General features: G+C 47.5%; 1 protein-coding gene across 3 annotated transcripts in view; it reads left to right on the top strand.

The window, feature by feature from the left end:
• Nucleotides 1-18,403, top strand: part of ASTN1 (astrotactin 1) — a 211,587-nt gene that overhangs the window by 71,923 nt on the left and 121,261 nt on the right. For all 3 annotated transcript variants that reach the window (XM_083507036.1, XM_083507037.1, XM_083507035.1), the window contains 2 exons: nucleotides 2,739-2,926; nucleotides 16,399-16,792. In XM_083507036.1, the coding sequence (XP_083363162.1) occupies nucleotides 2,739-2,926; nucleotides 16,399-16,792 (582 nt within the window). The remainder of the gene's footprint in view (nucleotides 1-2,738; nucleotides 2,927-16,398; nucleotides 16,793-18,403) is intronic.

The raw sequence follows: 18,403 nt of genomic DNA, 5'->3' as shown, positions 1-18,403 counted from the left end.
TATATAAAAGGATGTCACATAGAGGAGGGAGAAAGGTTGTTTTCTGCTGCTCCAGAGAAGTGGACACGGAGCAATGGATCCAAACTACAAGAAAGAAGATTCCACCTAAACATGAGGAAGAACTTCCTGACAGTAAGAGCTGTTCGACAGTGGAATTTGCTGCCAAGGAATGTGGTGGAGTCTCCTACTTTGGAGGTCTTTAAGCAGAGGCTTGACAACCATCTGTCAGGAGTGCTCTGATGGTGTTTCCTGCTTGGCAGGGGGTTGGACTCGATGGCCCTTGTGGTCTCTTCCAACTCTATGATTCTATCATTCTGCTGAAAGTTAGCCTGTGGTGAGCCAGGACCCTGGGGAATGACAAGCTGAAAGATGCTGATAGTAAGATATGAGAAGGACTTAGCTGCCCTTTCGTGGCCCTTCTGAGTTGTTGCATGCTCAGAGGAACAGCAGCATGCCATGCATGGAGGAAACTGATGGATGAGGGGAGAGTTATACAGTAGGACCTGATGGGAGTAATTCTGCCTCTTGTTTTCCATGAGTGCCCAGCATAGGATTGCACCCGGTGGAATTAGGCATTATTATAAACCATCCTAGAGTTGGCCTCTTCTTTACAAATGTTCTACTATTCTAGCCACCTTACATAAGGAGCAGCCAATGTGGTCTACAATTCGCATCACCCCTGACCGTTAGCCATGTTGGCTGGGGCTGATAGGCACTGTGCTCCAAAACACCTGGGAGGGTACCACATTGTCCATTCCTGCCCTGTGGAAGGAACTGAAATAGCTGGGGCCTGGCTGTATCTGGGAAGACGGAATGTGTATTTCCAAAGTTGCATTATGGAACTCACAAAATTTAGTTGTTATTTTTCTTTAGGAAGGAACTATTTAACCTGCGCTTCATAATAGGATCCTAGGGCAAGTTACAATATAATTGAGTCCTGTTTCAGAGTTGAGGGAATGGTTATGTTACCTTTCCACCCCGTGAACGCAGGCAGGCATGTAAAAGCAAAATTGCTCCTGGCCTATTGGCTCATATCAAGAATCAGGATTAAATAAGCAAGATGATAATAGTCTATGCCAAGGGGTCCCACTGGTAGAAACAATAAGACAGGTAGATGAAGCAGCAGACACAGCCCCTGTGTAGTCATGAGCAAAGGCAAAGGGGTGCAAAGCAAAGGTGAAGACTGAAGCTCATCTGCAGCTGAGCATGTCATTTAGTTGCTTACTTAGTCACTGTGTAGTTTTTATACCTTGCCCTTTCTCTAAGACAGGAATATTGGGTGGCTCACAACACAAAGCATGCAATATAGAATAAATACTGAAATACACAAACAAAATGGGGACGCGGGTGGCGCTGTGGGTTAAACCACAGAGCCTAGGGCTTGCCGATCAGAAGGTCGGCAGTTCAAATCCCCATGACGGGGTGAGCTCCCGTTGCTCAGTCCCTGCTCCTGCCAACCTAGCAGTTTGAAAGCACACCAGTGCAAGTAGATAAATAGGTACTGTACCGGCGGGAAGGTAAACCGCATTTCCGTGCGCTGCTCTGGTTACTTAGTCATGCTGGCCACATGACCCAGAAGCTGTATGCCAGCTTCCTTGGCCAATAAAGCGAGATGAGTGCCGCAACCCCAGAGTCGGTCACGACTGGACCTAATGGTCAGGGGTCCCTTCACCTTTACCTTTACACAAACAAAATAGGCTGAAATGAAGTACATTTCAAAAGCACAGATCAACAATAATAACTAATCAGCAGCATCTGCTCAAGAATCAACATCAACTTAAGACCCGGAACAGATAAGCCTGTTTGCAACGTGCTTCTGAGTGGAGCTAATGTGGTGGGCAGCTGGATGATCACTCAGACTAGTGAGCAAACTTAACCTGTGGGAAAGGGAGTATCTTCAAACCTTTCCAGAGGCTGTTGAGGCTAATCTTGTCACAGCTCCTGCCTTGGGCCTGAGCTGCATAAGTGGCTCACTGGGTTAAATCCTTGCTGGCATTCCAGCTCAAGGAACACTGTGGGCTTCAGAGCTGGCAATGACGAACCAGAGAAGTCCACCCTCCTTGTGAGTAATGGCTTATTTGCTGGAGGATCAGAACCTGGAGGGAGAAAGGCCTAGTACAGAAAAGTGAGGAAAAGGCAAAACAGATAATAATATTTATTATTTACAAAGTGCCTCAAAAGCAAGGCACTTATCTGAGAGGATTTTGAGGCAAGAGGATTTGGCAGGATATAAGACGGGGTGTGTGTCATTTTTAAAGTAGGAATTGAGGGCAAGAAATGAAGCATCAGCCTGGTTCATGAATTCAAGTGTCAGCCAAAGTCCACATGACCCTCAGCCAGCCAATGAAAATCTGCGTATAAACAGGTTGTGCTGCTTTGTTAAGCCATAGTCCAGTCCTTCAGCAGTCTTGACCTGGAAAACCCCAAAGAGCTGCCCTGATCTCAAAAGACAAGTTTGCAGGGATGTGATTACACACACACACTTACAATTTTACATGTGCATCCTTCATCCTGAAGCATCTGGTTCTAGAAAGCCATGGTTGTATCCATCCCTTTACATCAGTGGTGAGGAACCTCTTTCAGCCTGAGAGCCACCTTCCCCTGCCAATCACCAGAGCAAAAGTGGGCATGACCAGAGGCAGACGAGACAGTAGGCTATGTTCTAGCAATGCAAAAGCATGGAAGAGGGTTTGTGCTGCAGTTCCCTGGCTGTACTGGTCCTCTTCCTTCATCCGCAGAGATCTCAGGCAACACTGAAGACATCCCATTGGTGCGCTGGAGGCAGCAATGGCTGGAAAATGGCACACTCCTCTTCCATATCCACCACCAAGATGGCACGCCCAACTTGCCCGGTTTGGAACCCACAGAAGAACCCCAGAGCGAATCAGCAGAAGAAGAGCTAAGGATCCTTCACATCTCTGTCATGGTACGTACAAAATTTGTCACCACAAGTACGTTCGAAGCTGCCTTATATTACCCAATGCAGTACTGATTCATCCAGCACATTCAGCACTGACTGGCAGTGGCTGTTGAGGGTCTCAGGCAGGTGCCTTTTCTGGCCTTACCTGGAGATGTGAGAGATTGAACCCAAAACCTTCTGTATGCCTAGGAGGTGCTTTACCACTGAGCTATAGCCTCCCCACCACCACCAACTCTCAATGTGATGTGGTTGCCTTCCATCCTATAATCAGTTATTCCAGACCTCAATGCTATTGTGAAAAGGGTAATTTTGAAGTGAAATGCCTGGCAATTACCGTATTTTTCGCCCTATAGGACGCACTTTTTCCCCTCCAAAAATGAAGGGGAAATGTGTGTGTGTCCTATGGGGCGAATGCAGGCTTTCGCTGAAGCCTGGAGAGCGAGAGGCATCGGTGTGCACCGACCCCTCTCGCTCTCCAGGCGAGCCCCAGCGCCAGCCCCACAAGGTCAGGGGACAGAGGGAGGCGGAACGCCGCCATCCCGCTGTCTCCCGAAGTGGTTTGGAGGCTGACGGCGGGGAGACCACGCCGCCAGCCCCGCAAGCTCCGGGGACAGCTGGGAGGCGCAGCGCGTCTTCCCGCTGTCCCGGACCTGATCTGAAGGCGGGCGGCGGGGAGAAGAGCGCTTCTCCCCGCTGCCGGCCCCACAAGCGCTTGGGGGGGAAATAATTTTTCCCCCCTTTATTTCCCCCCAAAAAAACTTGATGCGTCTTATGGGCCGGTGTGTCATATGGGGCGAAAAATTCGGTAGTTGCAATCGCTACAGAGAACCTGCCTAAGGAAAAGCTGAAAGAAAATATGGCGATCCTTCATCAGTCAATGCATCTTGAGATACTTTTGAGGGAGCCAAAAGAGTTTCTCTGGGAGGAGCAAAATTCCTTGAAGGTGGTTCTAAAAGTCATCAGTTCAACCCTGGATTCAGAGCAAGCTTGAAGGTTCTTCCACAAGCAAAATGAATCACCTGAGGAAATTAAACGAAGCAAGGATCTATTCATATATCCTTGATTTGTTTATTACACAATCATTTATACCATGTGTGCTGCTTATTGTGAACAGTGCCTTGAAATCGACACACCATGGTACATGTTTGCCAGAAGTGTCCCTAATGAAGGCCACTCTTCATAGCAGGAGTGACTCCAGATGATGCTCAGCCCCAGCCATGATGGGCAATGATCAAGGACTCATTTCTCTTTGAGGCTCATTTCTTCTGAAATCAGGAACTGTGGTTTAATGTCAGTTGACTATCCAGGATCTTAAACCACATACCAAGTGTGGTTTAAGATTTTGGGTGGTAAATGGGCATCAAGCCACAGTTCTCTGTTTTGGGCATGATGGGAAACTGTGGCTTCCACTAACTAGAGCTGGTGCCTGTAACTGGCACATGAAAGAGAGAGGCAAGCAGCAGCTGAGTGGGGGGAGTCTTTGGACCCAAAGCTCATTCTCAGCTCACAGAACTAAAATTCTCAGGAGCTGGGACTGTCTTGTCTGAACCAGGCTCTTCAGTTAGCTCTTCTTTGGTCTCTTTCTCACGTAACAGCAAGCAATCGTTTTGTGCAAGTGAAAGAGCCTCAGTGGGCCTTATTCCTTCAATGCTTCCCCATCCTAGACTGCTAAACAAGCCCCCCCCCCCAAGGGCCCTAATATTATCAATATTCAGGGGGTGGGCTCCAGTGCCCTTCATACCTCCTTGCCTACCCCTATGACAATCAGTTATGCAAAAATAGGCATATTTAATTTACATAAATGAGGCTACTTAGTTCAGTTTCTTTGGTAGTGTAGAACATTTATTTATTATTTATTAGTACAGAGAGCGCATGGAGCTCAGTATAAGTGGCCACCCCCTGCCGTTTGCCCCCCTTTTCGTCATCAGAGGTGTTGCAGGTCCAAACGGGGAGATTCCATTTTTAGCTACTGTCTTTAGTAGTTGCTGGTAGAATTATTCTTCAGGAATCTGTATAGTACTTAAAAAAAAATATTTAACTTGTTGATTGAAATGCAAGAATGAGGAGAATGGCTTTCATGGCCAGGAAGAAAAGAAAATGCCTATCGCTGTGGCTGCCAGACCTTTTCTGGTCTTAGTGCTTTTGGCAAACACCCCTGGCATCACTTTTTAACACACACACACGCATGCACACACGTAATGCACTAGGGCAGGGATGTTAAACTCCCACTCACCCAGCCAGACATCCAATGGTTGTCATGAGTCCCAAGGAGTCATCATGGGGGGCTGGTCAGACCAGGACTCGGGGGGAGGGAGCTGGAGGAGCTCCCTCTTGATGACCCAGAGAGAGGCCCAGTGGGTTGGGGTGGTTTGCACCAGGGACTCAAGAGACAGAAGAATCCCTGCTGGGAGACAGTTACAGATGAGGAGTCAGATCCTGGGGAGGGTCTCAGTGGCATAGCCCCCCAGCACTGCCCCCCCCGACACCACCCAGGTGCGCTGTGACCACTTCACTCCCGGCTCCTTTGCCAGCCATGCTTCCAGTCATGGTACCACTGGAGCCCAGCTCTAGCCCATCCTCTCAGGAGGAGTCTGCTGCTCAGTCTAGTTCAGAGCTGTTGTGGTCACCTCCTCCATCACCTAAGTCACAGGGACGCCAGTGCAGGCGTGAGCTCAGGTTCAGCCCTCGAAAAGGAGTTCCTGTTTGCTTGCCCAGTTCAGACGATAGCTCAACTTGCTGAAGTTGTGCTTGCCCCATTTCCATATAATGGCACCCAAGTGGGCACGTCGCTTGCTAGTTTGCTTAGCTATGCATATCCTATTTGAACCCTCTTTTGCCCCTGCACCACGCTGATCCGAGCCTTAAAGATTTTGGCAGAAACCATGCTCCACGTTCGAGTTCTTCATCCTCCAGTGAGAGCCAGGACAATGGTCATGGATATTGGCAGTTTGAGAACATCTGGCGGGCCACAGGTCCCATCCTTGAACGAGGGTGTGCTTATGTTTCTGATTAGTGGACAGAATTCTGCTCTAGAAAACAAGTTGCTTGTGGGGCTCAGAAACCAGCGCTTATGAGTGTTGGGAGGAAATGTTTTAGTAATGCTTTTTCAGTTGGGTGCATAGCCTACAGATTTGCAGCTTGCTTGCTTCCTGTTTTGAGTGTGGAAGCTTTGGGAACTACATTTTCCATACTCCCAGGTGCTAATGGATGATCCACACAAGAATCCAGGGTTTAAAGATGAGGCCTCTGCTGCTGCCAGCAGCCTTCCCTGCCCCTGTTTCATGAGGGTGGGCCGTGGGCCATTAGAGACAACCAGCAACAGCTTCCATGTTGGAGAAGGCTGTGACCACACTAGCTCATCAAGTCAAAGGAGACTTGGATTGGCTCTTAATAGGCTTGGGCTTTCAGAACAGGGAATCGTTTTCTGCCTTCTTTTCTCACTGTCATGAGCTTCAGCACCATCACTAATGTTACGTGCACAGACTGGCAGCATCCCCCAGGGTTCCAGGCCTATCTGGAGGTGCCAAGAATCGGATCAGGGGCCTTCTGAAGGCAAAGCACCGAGTTACAACTCTTCCCCAAATTGACCCATGCCATATTCTGTCCAGATACCACATTGCTTTCTCTCTTTTTTTGCCCATTTGTCATTCAGCTCCTGTTCCCAGCACCCAACAGCTGCCGAGGCTTCACAGCTAGGGTGGTGGGTCAACAACAGCAGGAGATCAATCCTTTCCAAGAATGCCCTGGTTTTATTCTAAATAAAGAGCTGGGACTCAAGCCTGGCAGTGGCTGTGTGCATCACCTGGCTCTTGCCCAAGGCAGGACTTCAGAAAACCTGGTGAAGAAGCCTCCTAACATCCGTAGGCTAGTGAGAGATCATGCTTGTCTTCCCCTCCTCCATCCACAGGAGCGGAACTGAATCTGACAGCATGCTACATTTCAGATTCCTCTCCCACCACCGCTACCAACCGCCTCACTTTCTTGAGCATACAGAGCCCGGAGTCTTGGAGGTGCAATCCTATTGTTGTAAGACAAAGGGCACTTCCAGGATGGACACTCGTCCATCCTGATTCGTTTGCAGGGAGGAGAGATGATATTGCATCAAAGCACCTGCTGCCTGAATCTGCTATCACATTATTTCCTGTCATTTTCCTTTACTGGAAAAAAAAACAACCCCCAATGTTTTGGAGAGGCAGGATTGTTGCGCAAAACTTCCCAATCTGCTATAATTATGCAATGTGAATTTGCTGGTATGTGACTGAACCCCAACCCAAAATAGTAACAGTCTGGAAGAATCTCTCCTCCCTACATCCTGACCCCCACTGGCTGGTTTCTTCACATAAACTTTTAAAAAGGGAAAGCAGGCGGCGGGTGGGGGCGGGGGGGAGGCGGGGAAGCCAGCCAGAGATAAAATTCAATGGATGCCAATAAGGAAAGGAAACAAAAGATCAATGTTGGCGAGGTAGACTTTTCTTTTTTAAGCGATGTTGAAGAATTGTGCAATTCCTTTTGCCAGCAGAAGATAATTAGCTGGAGACAATGTGTCGTCAGGCTGCGCTGATACTGAGGACGGGGCTGTTTAATGAAGCCTGCCTTAATGAGAATGTCAATATCTCTCCCAGATTGCTGCCGGGGGCTAGCTCTCTCCCTTCATGTTTTGTTTTTGATTAGTCCTGGAGAAAAATTAATAAGCGGCAAAAACAAAACAGTAAAGAGCAGTTAGAGCCTCTTTTCCCTAGACACTGCCTATTGACTGTCAGATAGAACCCTAAGTTGTGGGTCGGATCCTCTACTTGAGTAAATGGCAGTAGGCTCCTTGGGTCAGAGTGTTGAATTGCACCATGTAAACACCTGCTTCTAGAAGTTTGCTCATTTACTGGACTTCCTGTATTTGTACAGCTGTGTGCTGCCTCACATAGGCAAAGGTACCATTCTCTCCTCAGCCTCTCCATCTGTAAAATGGGTGTAATACTATGGGGATTGTTAGCATTATTGAGGAGCTGTTTCTGAGCCAGGAAGTGCAATCCTAACCTGCAATTCCCTTGCCTGAAGAGGGTTGGAAAGGAGAGAAGGTGCTTCTCCACCGAGAGAGAAGCATGTCTGCCACAGAGGCCATCACTATGTCCAAAGATAGCTCCCCGGGGTGAAGAGCTACTGCTGATGGTTCTCTGATGAAACAGGCACCCAAGATCAGCCTGCCCCTCTAGGCCAGCCTGGAGCTGCTGCAACTAATCCCTTCCCCACTGAAATCAACTGAGGGGTCAAAATCAGCCACTCTCTGCCCTCCATACCCTGCTTCCCCGACTGATGTGAGCCCACAGGGCTTGGGAAGCGGCAGTGGATCCACCAGATCTATTTCCTACTCAGATCTACGCCAACATACAGAGGCTTGTGCTAAAGCAGCAATGTGAGAACCACGTGGCACACACTGTCCCGAGGTTCTAGAAGAAAGGGCAGGATTAAAAAATGTGCAGTGCTGGCCCAGCGATGAGGCAGAATGAGTCCATCGTCTCAGGCGGCATGAGTGTGGGAGTGCCAAATTGATACTCCTCCACCCCCTCCCCTTTCAAGCCTCATTACTGGGCAGGCTGATTGGCTGGCTGGCTTTAAGTGGCCCTGGCCTTGAAAAGATAATACAATAATGCACACGAGCACTTTTGGGGGGAGAGGGGCTTTATAAATATTAACTATATTGTTTGCTGCCACTTGGATTCTTACCTCCATCGCCTCAGCAAGTATTTGCCTACTTCCTTTTTAATGGAAGAGCTTTAGATACTGTTGTCATTGTCCCCCTTAAATCTTATTTTGTCTAAGCTAAGCATTTCCTGTTTCGGCAGTCTTTCCTCAGTCATCATTGGCTCTCAACTTGTTTATCATCTTTCTGATCACTGCTGAATTCTCTGTAAACTGCCTGCATCGTTTTCAAAGTACAGCAACCAAAGCAGACTTAGCAGTGCAATCCTATATGTTGCTGCTCCAGACTCAATGTTACCACATTGAGGTGACAGTGACTTCAAACTACAGTGGTGCCCCGCAAGACGAATGCCTCGTGAGACGGAAAACTCGCTAGACGAAAGGGTTTTCCGTTTTTGCGTTGCTTCGCTAGACGAATTTCCCTATGGGCTTGCTTCGCAAGACGAAAAAGTCTTGCGAGTCTTGCCATTTTTTTTGCTCCCCCCCTTTTTCTAAGCCGCTAAGCCGCTAATAGCCTTTTAGCCACTAAGCCGCTAAGCCTTTAATAGCCACTAAACCGCTAAACCGCTAATAGCGCTAATCCGCTAAGCCGCTAATAGGGTTGCTTCTCAAGACGAAAAAACCGCTAGACGAAGAGACTCGCGGAACGGATTATTTTCGTCTTGCGAGGCACCACTGTCCTGCATTTGCAGCACTGATGCAACCTCTGTGGGTCACAGTGTTTATGGAGATCCTGGGCTGCCCAGATTACAAGACTCCCCCCCCCAGCCCCCCAAAGGAAAGCTGAGCAATACGTTTGGCACCAGCTTGGCCTCCGGAGTTGGCAAAAGGAGGCGCCATCTTAGGGACTCCACTCTGGATTTGGGTAAGGTTTACTCCTTAGCCTTTTCTTCTCCCAAAGATGTCTTGTAAGGCAGTGGAAGTTTAGGCTCAGTTTTCCTTCTCCTAGATGGGCTACCTTCCCAGGTTGATAAGCCCCATCTGCCTCTTCAACGTATACAGACAACTCCCCATTTGTGAGGGGTTGCATTCTAGGTCATCGTGCACACCAGTGGAGCCTCTTCCACTTAGACCAGTGATGGGGAACCTGTGGCCCTCCAGATGTTGGACTCCATCTCCCCTGATTATTGGCTTTAGTGCCTGGGGCTGCCCATCTGGAGAACCATGGGTTTCTCCCTCCCTGGTTTAGGACATGGGTAGCTAATAGGGTAGGGATGCGGGTGGCGCTGTGGGCTAAACCAAAGAACCTAGGACTTGCCAATCAGAAGGTCGGTGGTTCGAATCCCTGTGACGGGGTGAGCTCCCGTTGCTCGGTCCCAGCTCCTGCCAACCTAGCAGTTCGAAAGCACTTCAAAGTGCAAGTAGATAAATAGGTACCACTCCGGCGGGAAGGTAAACGGCGTTTCCGTGAGCTGCCACATGACCCGGAAGCTGTATGCAGGCTCCCAATAAAGCGAGATGAGTGCCGCAACCCCAGAGTCGGTCACTACTGGACCTGAAGGTCAGGGGTCCCTTTACCTTTTACCTAGCCAATAGGGTACCCTCAAGGTCAGGGGTCAGCAACCTTTTTCAGCCATGGGCCGGTCCGCCGTCCCTCAAACCATGTGGTGGGCTGTACTATATTTTTTGGGGGGGGGGGAATGAACGAATTCCTATGCCCCACAAATAACCCAGAGATGCATTTTAAATAAAAACATACATTCTCCTCATGTAAAAACACACTGATTCCCGACCATTCATGGGCTGGATTTAGAAGGTGATTGGGCTGCATCTGGCCCCCGGGCCTTAGGTTGCCTACCCCTGCTGTGGATTAAAATTTACCGGTCCCATCCAGCATGGCCAATGGTCAACAATTATGGAAGCTTCAACCCACAACATCTGCCAGCCCTTCTCACTCAGCCCAGCCCTTCAAGACAAACAACCTTGGCTTGGAAACATGGGACTGTTTGCCCTCATCTTCCTTTCTTTTGTAGCCTTAAACTAGGGGTTGCAAACCTGTGACCCTCCAACTCTCACCAGTCCGACCCAGCATGGCTAACGGTCAGAGGGCAACTGTGTTGGCTCCCCCTGACTTCGACTCTCTCTCCTAAAACCGTATGCTCTTGTCTAGTGATCTCTGAAGTGGCACTTCAGGCTCAGGTGGGAATTCACGTTGAAAACAGAAAAGCCCCACTACATATTAAAAACTGGCGTGTCAGGAAGAAGGCTCCTCTAGCCTAGTCTTTTCTGTGACAGCTAGTTTTCTAGGTGCAAGTCCTCTGGAGGACCATTCAGTCATGCGAGCCATCGCCTGCAGTCTTGACACGGGTTTAGCACCCAGTGAGAGCCAGCGGTTCATCTTTCTCTGGTTGAAAAAGCCTTTCCTTTTAAAAAACATCTACTTTCACACATCCTTTTTAAATTTTAACCAGAAGTAGTTGTTTTTATCCAGAAGGCTCCCCTAGAGCATCATTATCTGCCATGGTTTGGAGAATTCCATGCGAGTTAGAAAGGACAAGAAATTGGTTATTATATTCTGGACCTATCAATGAAACCACCCACACCGGTTCTTTTGGGTTACCATTAGAATGAGAGTCTTTGGTTTTATGTGGGTGGTAATTTTGGTCCAGAATAAATGTGTGGCATTTGTGGGAGAATATTTGCATTTTTTAAAAGTGTAATGAGCTGTTGCTAGGTGACAGTGCTCGGCCATTGTGACTTACACCAATCACCCAATGAAAGCCTGTGTACGTGGGATTCTTTTGCAAAATTAGAGTGCACCTAAAATGACCTTTGATGCTCAAGTCTCAATGCTGGATCAGACTGAATTTGAAAAGCAGAGAAAAATATCCTATTGTGGTTGCATTTTTACAGACTTATCAAGAGACACTTGATGCATTTATTTTGCATTTTTGAAAGTTCTAAGCACAAGTGGGTGGCATCAAAAGATCTAGCTGTTCAGGAGCATTTTATTGAACTATTACACAAAAACTTGAGTTCTTTGCTCATTTCCCCCCTTTTGTCTTATTAAAATGAAAAGCCACCAACTGCAATTGATTGAATGAAGTGACACACTTGCCATTTGACATTCTCTGTTTCATTATGGGTGGATGTGTTCTTATCTCTGAGATTTCAGAATGAAATTTGGTACTCGTGTTTCAGTCCCTGTTCAACCTCCATACCCATTTCAAAGGTTGAGGGAAGTAAATGCAAAATATATTGTAATGCAGAGCCTCCCTTGAGTACTGAGTTATTGGAGCTGGTGAAGGCATTCAAGGTGCTATTGAGTGATTCATGCTCAAACCTCAACTCAACCCTCACTCCTGTTTTCAAGGAAGCAGGAAAGGAAAGAAACACCTTGTGGTGTGACTTGAGGTCCACAAGTGTGCTTACCAGTTTGCCCATGGCAAGTGCCCCTTTAGTCAGGCAAGGGAGAGGCTGGGGTTCCTTGTGCAAGGCCTTGAAACATGTGGCTGGTTTTTAAGGCCTCCGAAGTCATTGTGAAGTCTGTTTTTCCTGCTTTCTGAGTGCCTCCAAAGCTTAGTGTGATACTGGAGGCAACAGGACCTTGCCCCCTCCAACCTTCAACCTCGGACTGGACTCAGACCTTGCCTCTCGGTTAGCCCACGGGACCAGCACAGCCTGCCTGCCTGTGCAATCCGCAACAAACCCTTCCTATAAACAAGTTGTGGTGTTGCCATTCTGCAGATGATGCTTAGGAGCTGTCTGCACAAGAGTGCAGTGAGAAGAGAGTATTATTATCCCACTTTCCTGTGCTGTGTGGCAGAATGTAAGGGTGAGCTTGGGTGAGAATGTATAGTTAATGAACATCTCTCAGCCACCCTTCCACCTCCCTCCCTCCCTCCCTTTAAGCTGTAATGTTCTCTGGCCCTTTCATAACTTAAACAGACATGAGTGGATGATTAGTTTGAATTGCAGCCAACTTTCTACTCTGAATCCTTAAAAGCATTTAGCACCCCAGATTTGGGAGCAGGAGGGGGCAGGACCCTAAGTCTCTCCCCCTCCAGGATCCTCTAGGTGTTGAAGAGAGCATTTCCCCCTCTAGTTCCATTTAATGGCTCCCAAAGATGCCCCTACAGTTCTGAATGTAGCGGACCCCCAAACAGGAGCCTCATGGAACAATATCCTATTCATTTTCCTGGTTGTGTCCAAGGCTGGAATGAAGCAAACAGTAGTCCATTTGCAACACCTGCCCTCCCTAAAAAGTTTTGCTGGGAGCAGATTTTCATTTTCCTGTGTCCACTGAATCTTCTGGATAGAGTGAATTTATAAGTCTGAGGTTGTGCTACACGCGGATGGAGACCTGAGGTGTATCATGGGAATAGTGCGATGTGACCCTCTGCTCATACAGTGGTACCTCGGGTTACATATGCTTCAGGTTACATATGCTTCAGGTTACAGTCTCCGCTAACCCAGAAATATTACCTCGGGTTAAGAACTTTGCTTCAGGCTGAGAACTGAAATTGTGCTCCGGCGGCGCGGCAGCAGCAGGAGGCCCCATTAGGTAAAGTGGTCTTCAGGTTAAGAACAGTTTCAGGTTAAGAACGGACCTCCGGAACGAATTAAATACTTAACCCGAGGTACCACTGTATGTGCACTGCAGAGGCCGTGGGTGGGTGTCTTCGTGATGGCACTGTACAACCCCAGATTTCAGGCCTAGCAGCAGGTTTCAGATTCCCTAAAACTTTGTAAAACTCCAGTTTTGTTAAATTGTGGTTCCTGCTCAATCCTAACCCCATACCAATTGGAATGTATGAAACCAGTTCAAATACTTTTTGGGGTGGAATTTGAAAGTATATCTAATTTTCAGTTGTTTGGTGGATTCCATCTTCCCTGGTGTGTAAAATGAACACTCAGGGTCTGAATGCTCTTTTATTGTGTCTGAAACTTCAAAAACCTAAAAGTTTGATGTGTTAAAAAAATTGACCAGTTAAATGTTATGCAAAACTCTGTTTCAGTTTTAATTGGGTGCATTTTCCCCATTTTAATGAGTGCAGCTGTGGAGAATAGGATATAGTAAACTGAACCCATAAGAGCTGGCTTCAGGATCCTACCTGTCCTCAGTGCTCTGTGCTTTGAAAAGTCTTTGTTCCTCTGCTTAATCTGTTGGTATATATTTTCCCCATTAGGGAGGGTGGGAGCATTCCATTTCCATTAGGCCAAGAACAGCGGTGGGGAGGGGAGGGGTGGTGGAGGAATAATAATCTTTAGAAAAGTCTTTGCTAGCTGCTGGTTCTATTACCCACTTAGTAACTCTTGCTTAATGTCTTGTCCTAATGGAACAGATGATGGTTATTATTTTATTTTATCAAGACTATTCACTGCATAAAAAGGAAGATGGAAAAGACTGGAACATGGCCAAGAAAAAACATGAAGCTCTGCTGGTCATTTATTTATATATTTTTATTCCTTGATGTGCAAAATTTAAAGGGAAGGCAACCCAGCAGAAGGGAGCTGTGGCTTTGCTTATCGGTTCAAGAGTCAGGGTGCCACTTGCTGTGTCAGATTTCTGTTCCGTTTGTTTGTTTGTTTGTTTGTTTGTTTGTTTGTTTTAACTGAGAAAGTTGAGATTTTGAGAAGCCCAGTAAATGCTTGCAAAACCTTCTCTACCTTCTACGCTTTGTGCATTTCCCATGCTGGTTTGCAGCTGCTCTTGTTTCCACGTCTTTTACTAGTTCAGGGATCAGGGGGGGATGATATTTCTTTGCCCAAGCAACTCAGCCGACACCCCTGGGTTTGCCATGCTGTTCTGACAGTTACATTTCCTGCCGGTGCTGCACGGCAAGGCTTTGGCCACGATCCAGCAGGCGTTGTGTGCTGTTATGCACGACTAGTTGGGGCAGAATGTGAGTGTGGATGTCCATCCCTTTGAAAGTACAGCAGATAGATAACCCCCGGATTTGGATATACCTGCATCCAGTGGCGTAGCGTGGGTTGTCAGCACCCGGGGCAAGGCAAGTAATTTGCGCCCCCTAACTCGTGGATTTGCGCCCCCTAACCCATGGATTTGCGCCCCATAACCCTAACCCCCAGATGTTGCGCCCGGTGCGGCCGGCCCCCCCTGCACCCCCCACGCTACGCCACTGCCTGCATCCACATGCAGATGCTGTTTTTTCCACAGAACATCCTTTCCAAAGGGATACACAAACCCCATACACAAACTGAGCCAACCGCAGGCAACTTGCAACTGGAAAGGCATGGCAACAGTGATGTTGCACCAGTCAGAGAACTGTCACCTGTGAGTACCCCCTGCAGGCAGCTATAATCCAAAATGTGTTGGGCCTAATAAAACCATTTTTGTGCACCTTAAGGCTCCCTCCCCGTTTTCTTGTGATTGGGGCCTTCCCTCCTGTTTTATGCCCAGGTAATCAATGGGACACGGCTGCCTTATTAGTGACCTATTTCTTGTTCCCCTGATGCCCACCTTCTTGCAAATAGTTTTTCACGCTTTTGTAACTTAACTGAAAAGGAAGTATGAGTTTTAGATTGAGAGTATGGGATTAAACAGCAACAACCTTCCCTTCTCTTGATCTGTGGCTCAGCTTCAAGGCAACTGCTTAAGCTCTAGGCCAAGGGTGGCATATTGGACTCCAAATCCTGTCAGCTCTAGCCAGTACAGCCAATGGTCAAGGATTATGGGAGTTGTAGTTTAGTGCTTTATGCCACAAATGCAGCCTCCAGCCAACACCTGTTTCCTCCCAAGAGATTAAGGAACATGTATCCATCAGCCGGCAACATGGCTTGCATTTTTCTCTTACCCTTGACTCCAACCAAGGCCACCCCTAAACATCTGTAATGCTGGATGGAAATTGATATACAAGCTGCTGCTGCTGCTGCTGCTGCTGCTGCTGCTGCTGCTTCTTCTTCTTCTTCTTCTTCTTCTTCTTCTTCTTCTTCCTCCTCCTCCTCCTCCTCCTCCTCCCCCCCACACCAAACAAATTCAATTGGCCCCAATGTCATAGCAAGAGCTTTAAAATACATGTTGATTAATTTAACAGGAAGATACCCAGCAGCTCCCCTTGTGTTTCTGATGCTAATGGCATGACTGTTGAGAAAATCCACGAAAGGCATAAGAGTCCAATACAACAGGAGGCCTCTTTGAAATGATCTGGAACTCCTTTAAAGCACAGCTCCCATTCATTTCAGTGGTGCTTGTTTAGGACATCAGCATTGGTGGTGATTCCCGTGACCCACAATCTGGTATGGAGTCAGAGGAGTGAATGAGGAGCAGAAAGTGGAAAGCTAACTGCTAAATTAAAATACGTGACAGTGTTCTGCTGGTTGTTAAAGTCTGCTAACTGTGTAGCTATTTGCTGAGTCTTATTTTCTCTGTTTCCTTCTGAAGTGGTTCTTCCACAGTTAACAGCAGCCACATTTCTATGGGTTTTTCTTCTTGCAGCCTTGAAAAATAGCAAATACAGTGGTACCTCGGGTTGAGTACTTAATTCGTTCTGGAGGTCTGTTCTTAACCTGAAACTGTTCTTAACCTGAAGCACCACTTTAGCTAATGGGGCCTCCTGCTGCCGCTGCACCACCGCTGCACAATTTCTGTTCTCATCCTGAAGCAAAGTTCTTAACCCGAGGTAATATTTCTGGGTTAGCAGAGTCTGTAACCTGAAGCGTATGTAACCTGAAGCGTATGTAACCACTGTATTGTTTATTTTTTGCTTTTAAAAAGATAATGGGATACTTGGGGAAGGCGCAGGTGCAAGGTACAAGCTCTCTGTTGCAATTACACCAAGCCTTTTCCTGGATGTTACCTGAAGTCTCTTTGATTTCTGTAGGGGGGCATGATTGCCTTGCTGCTTTCCATCCTGTGCTTGGTAATGATCCTGTACACCCGCCGGCGCTGGTGCAAACGCCGCCGGGTGCCGCAGCCGCAGAAAAGCGCCAGCGCTGAGGCAGCCAACGAGATCCACTACATCCCCTCGGTGCTGATTGGGGGCCACGGCCGCGAGAGCCTGCGGAACGCCCGGGTGCAAGGCCACAACTCCAGCGGGACCCTGAGCATCCGCGAGACCCCCATCCTGGACGGCTATGAATACGACATCACGGACCTGCGTCACCATCTGCAGCGGGAGTGCATGAACGGTGGCGAGGATTTTGCCAGCCAGGTCACCAGAACACTGGACTCGCTGCAGGGCTGCAATGAGAAGTCAGGCATGGATCTTACGCCAGGTAGGGCAGAGACTTAAACTTTGTGTATACTTGCCTTCAATATTGTGTATGGTTGAGTGGGTGGGTTGTTGCTGTGTTAGGCATAGATTTCATAGAATCCACAGGGTCAGAGGGGGGTCCTTGGCCCTCCAGATGTTTTGAGACTACAGTTCCCATCATCCCTGACCACTGGTCCTGCTAGCTAGGGATCATGGGAGTTGTAGGCCAAAAACATCTGGGGGGGCCCCAAGGTTGAGGAAGCCTGATTTAGTCAAACTCCCTGCAATGTAGGAATATGCAGCTGTCTCTTACAGGGATCAAAACTGTGACCTTGGCATTAACCAACTGAACTATCCAGGTCCTTATTCTTTTGTACCCAAAGCCCATCTTTAACCTAAACCCACAATATGGGACCAGCTTTCAGTTCTGTTGCCCCCTTGTGCATCTTTCTTCTCCCCACCCCCATGTGGTCATTCAAAACAAGCCATGCAAGTCTGGATGCCAGATGGCCCAACTTTCTTTGCAAGGGATGCTCATGGTATTCCAACCAGGATGGGATAAATTGGGGCATCCATCCCACCCACAGCTTGGATAGGGACTCAAAACAAGCATCACAATTCATGCATAAATAAAGTTAGCCATGCATCATTAAATTATTTAATCATTTCCTTTTTTAAAAAAATAATAATACTGTCTTTATATACTTTCATGGCACAGAAGATAAATTTTGAGAAAACAAATGTTACAACAGTAAAGAACAAATAACTTGTCCTGATAAGATTACAAACTTTTATCATTCCACGTGTTAAAGTTTCATTTGCTTGCTCTTAAGTACGAAATGTTAGGCAGGTTTTCAAAATGGTAGCTAAAAAGCCAGTTTCCAGTTTGCCAGGAGAGACCCGAAATGTGTTTAGGCATTTCCCGGAATGCACAAGATGTAACACCGATAGAAGGGGCAATGGTGTACCGGAAGCCTCCATTCCCAATATTCTGGGTGTGTAAGCAGCTCCTTAGGCCTCCCTGCAATTAGCATGCTTAGTGATGGAAAGAAGGTGTTTAGAAACGTCCATCATTGTTGGGAAACCCAGTAAAACATAGTTTCTGCTTGCAGGAGGGTTTCTCAGTGTGTTCGGCTGTGCTTGAAAAGGTCTGATTACAAGTTAATCATGTAAAAGTCTTACTAATGCCCAGGTACACTGGAGGTGGGGCTTCCACTCACGCCCTGCCCTCACCCTGGCTTGTACTGTAGCTCATGTATTAAGGCCCAATGCCTGCGCCTGGGACTCAGCTATATAGCTGCAAATAAAACATTTTAGTGCAAAATACAATGTGATACTAGATGGCGATGGTGAGCCTTATGGAAAATTCAATCTATTAAAAAAAACAACACTTTAAAAAGCGTTTTCAGAACGTTTTTTAATGTGTGTGTAGATTCCACCGTGGTTTAAGTGAGAGCTGTAGAGCAGGAAGAGCTGCAGTTTTTCAGTTGCTCTGTATTTTCAGCCTAGCACAGGAAAGCACATTCAGCTGTTGGAATACTCAGCGGCGTAGCGTGGGTTGTCAGCACCCGGGGCAAGGCAAGTAATTTGCGCCCCCTAACCCGTGGATTTGTGCCCCCTAACCCTACAAATC

Source organism: Podarcis liolepis (genome assembly GCF_965112155.1).
Source record: "Podarcis liolepis genome assembly, chromosome: 6".
Lineage (NCBI taxonomy): Eukaryota > Metazoa > Chordata > Lepidosauria > Squamata > Lacertidae > Podarcis > Podarcis liolepis.
The sequence above is the reverse complement of the archived record's forward strand: the minus strand, read 5'-3'. Positions and strand labels throughout refer to the sequence as shown.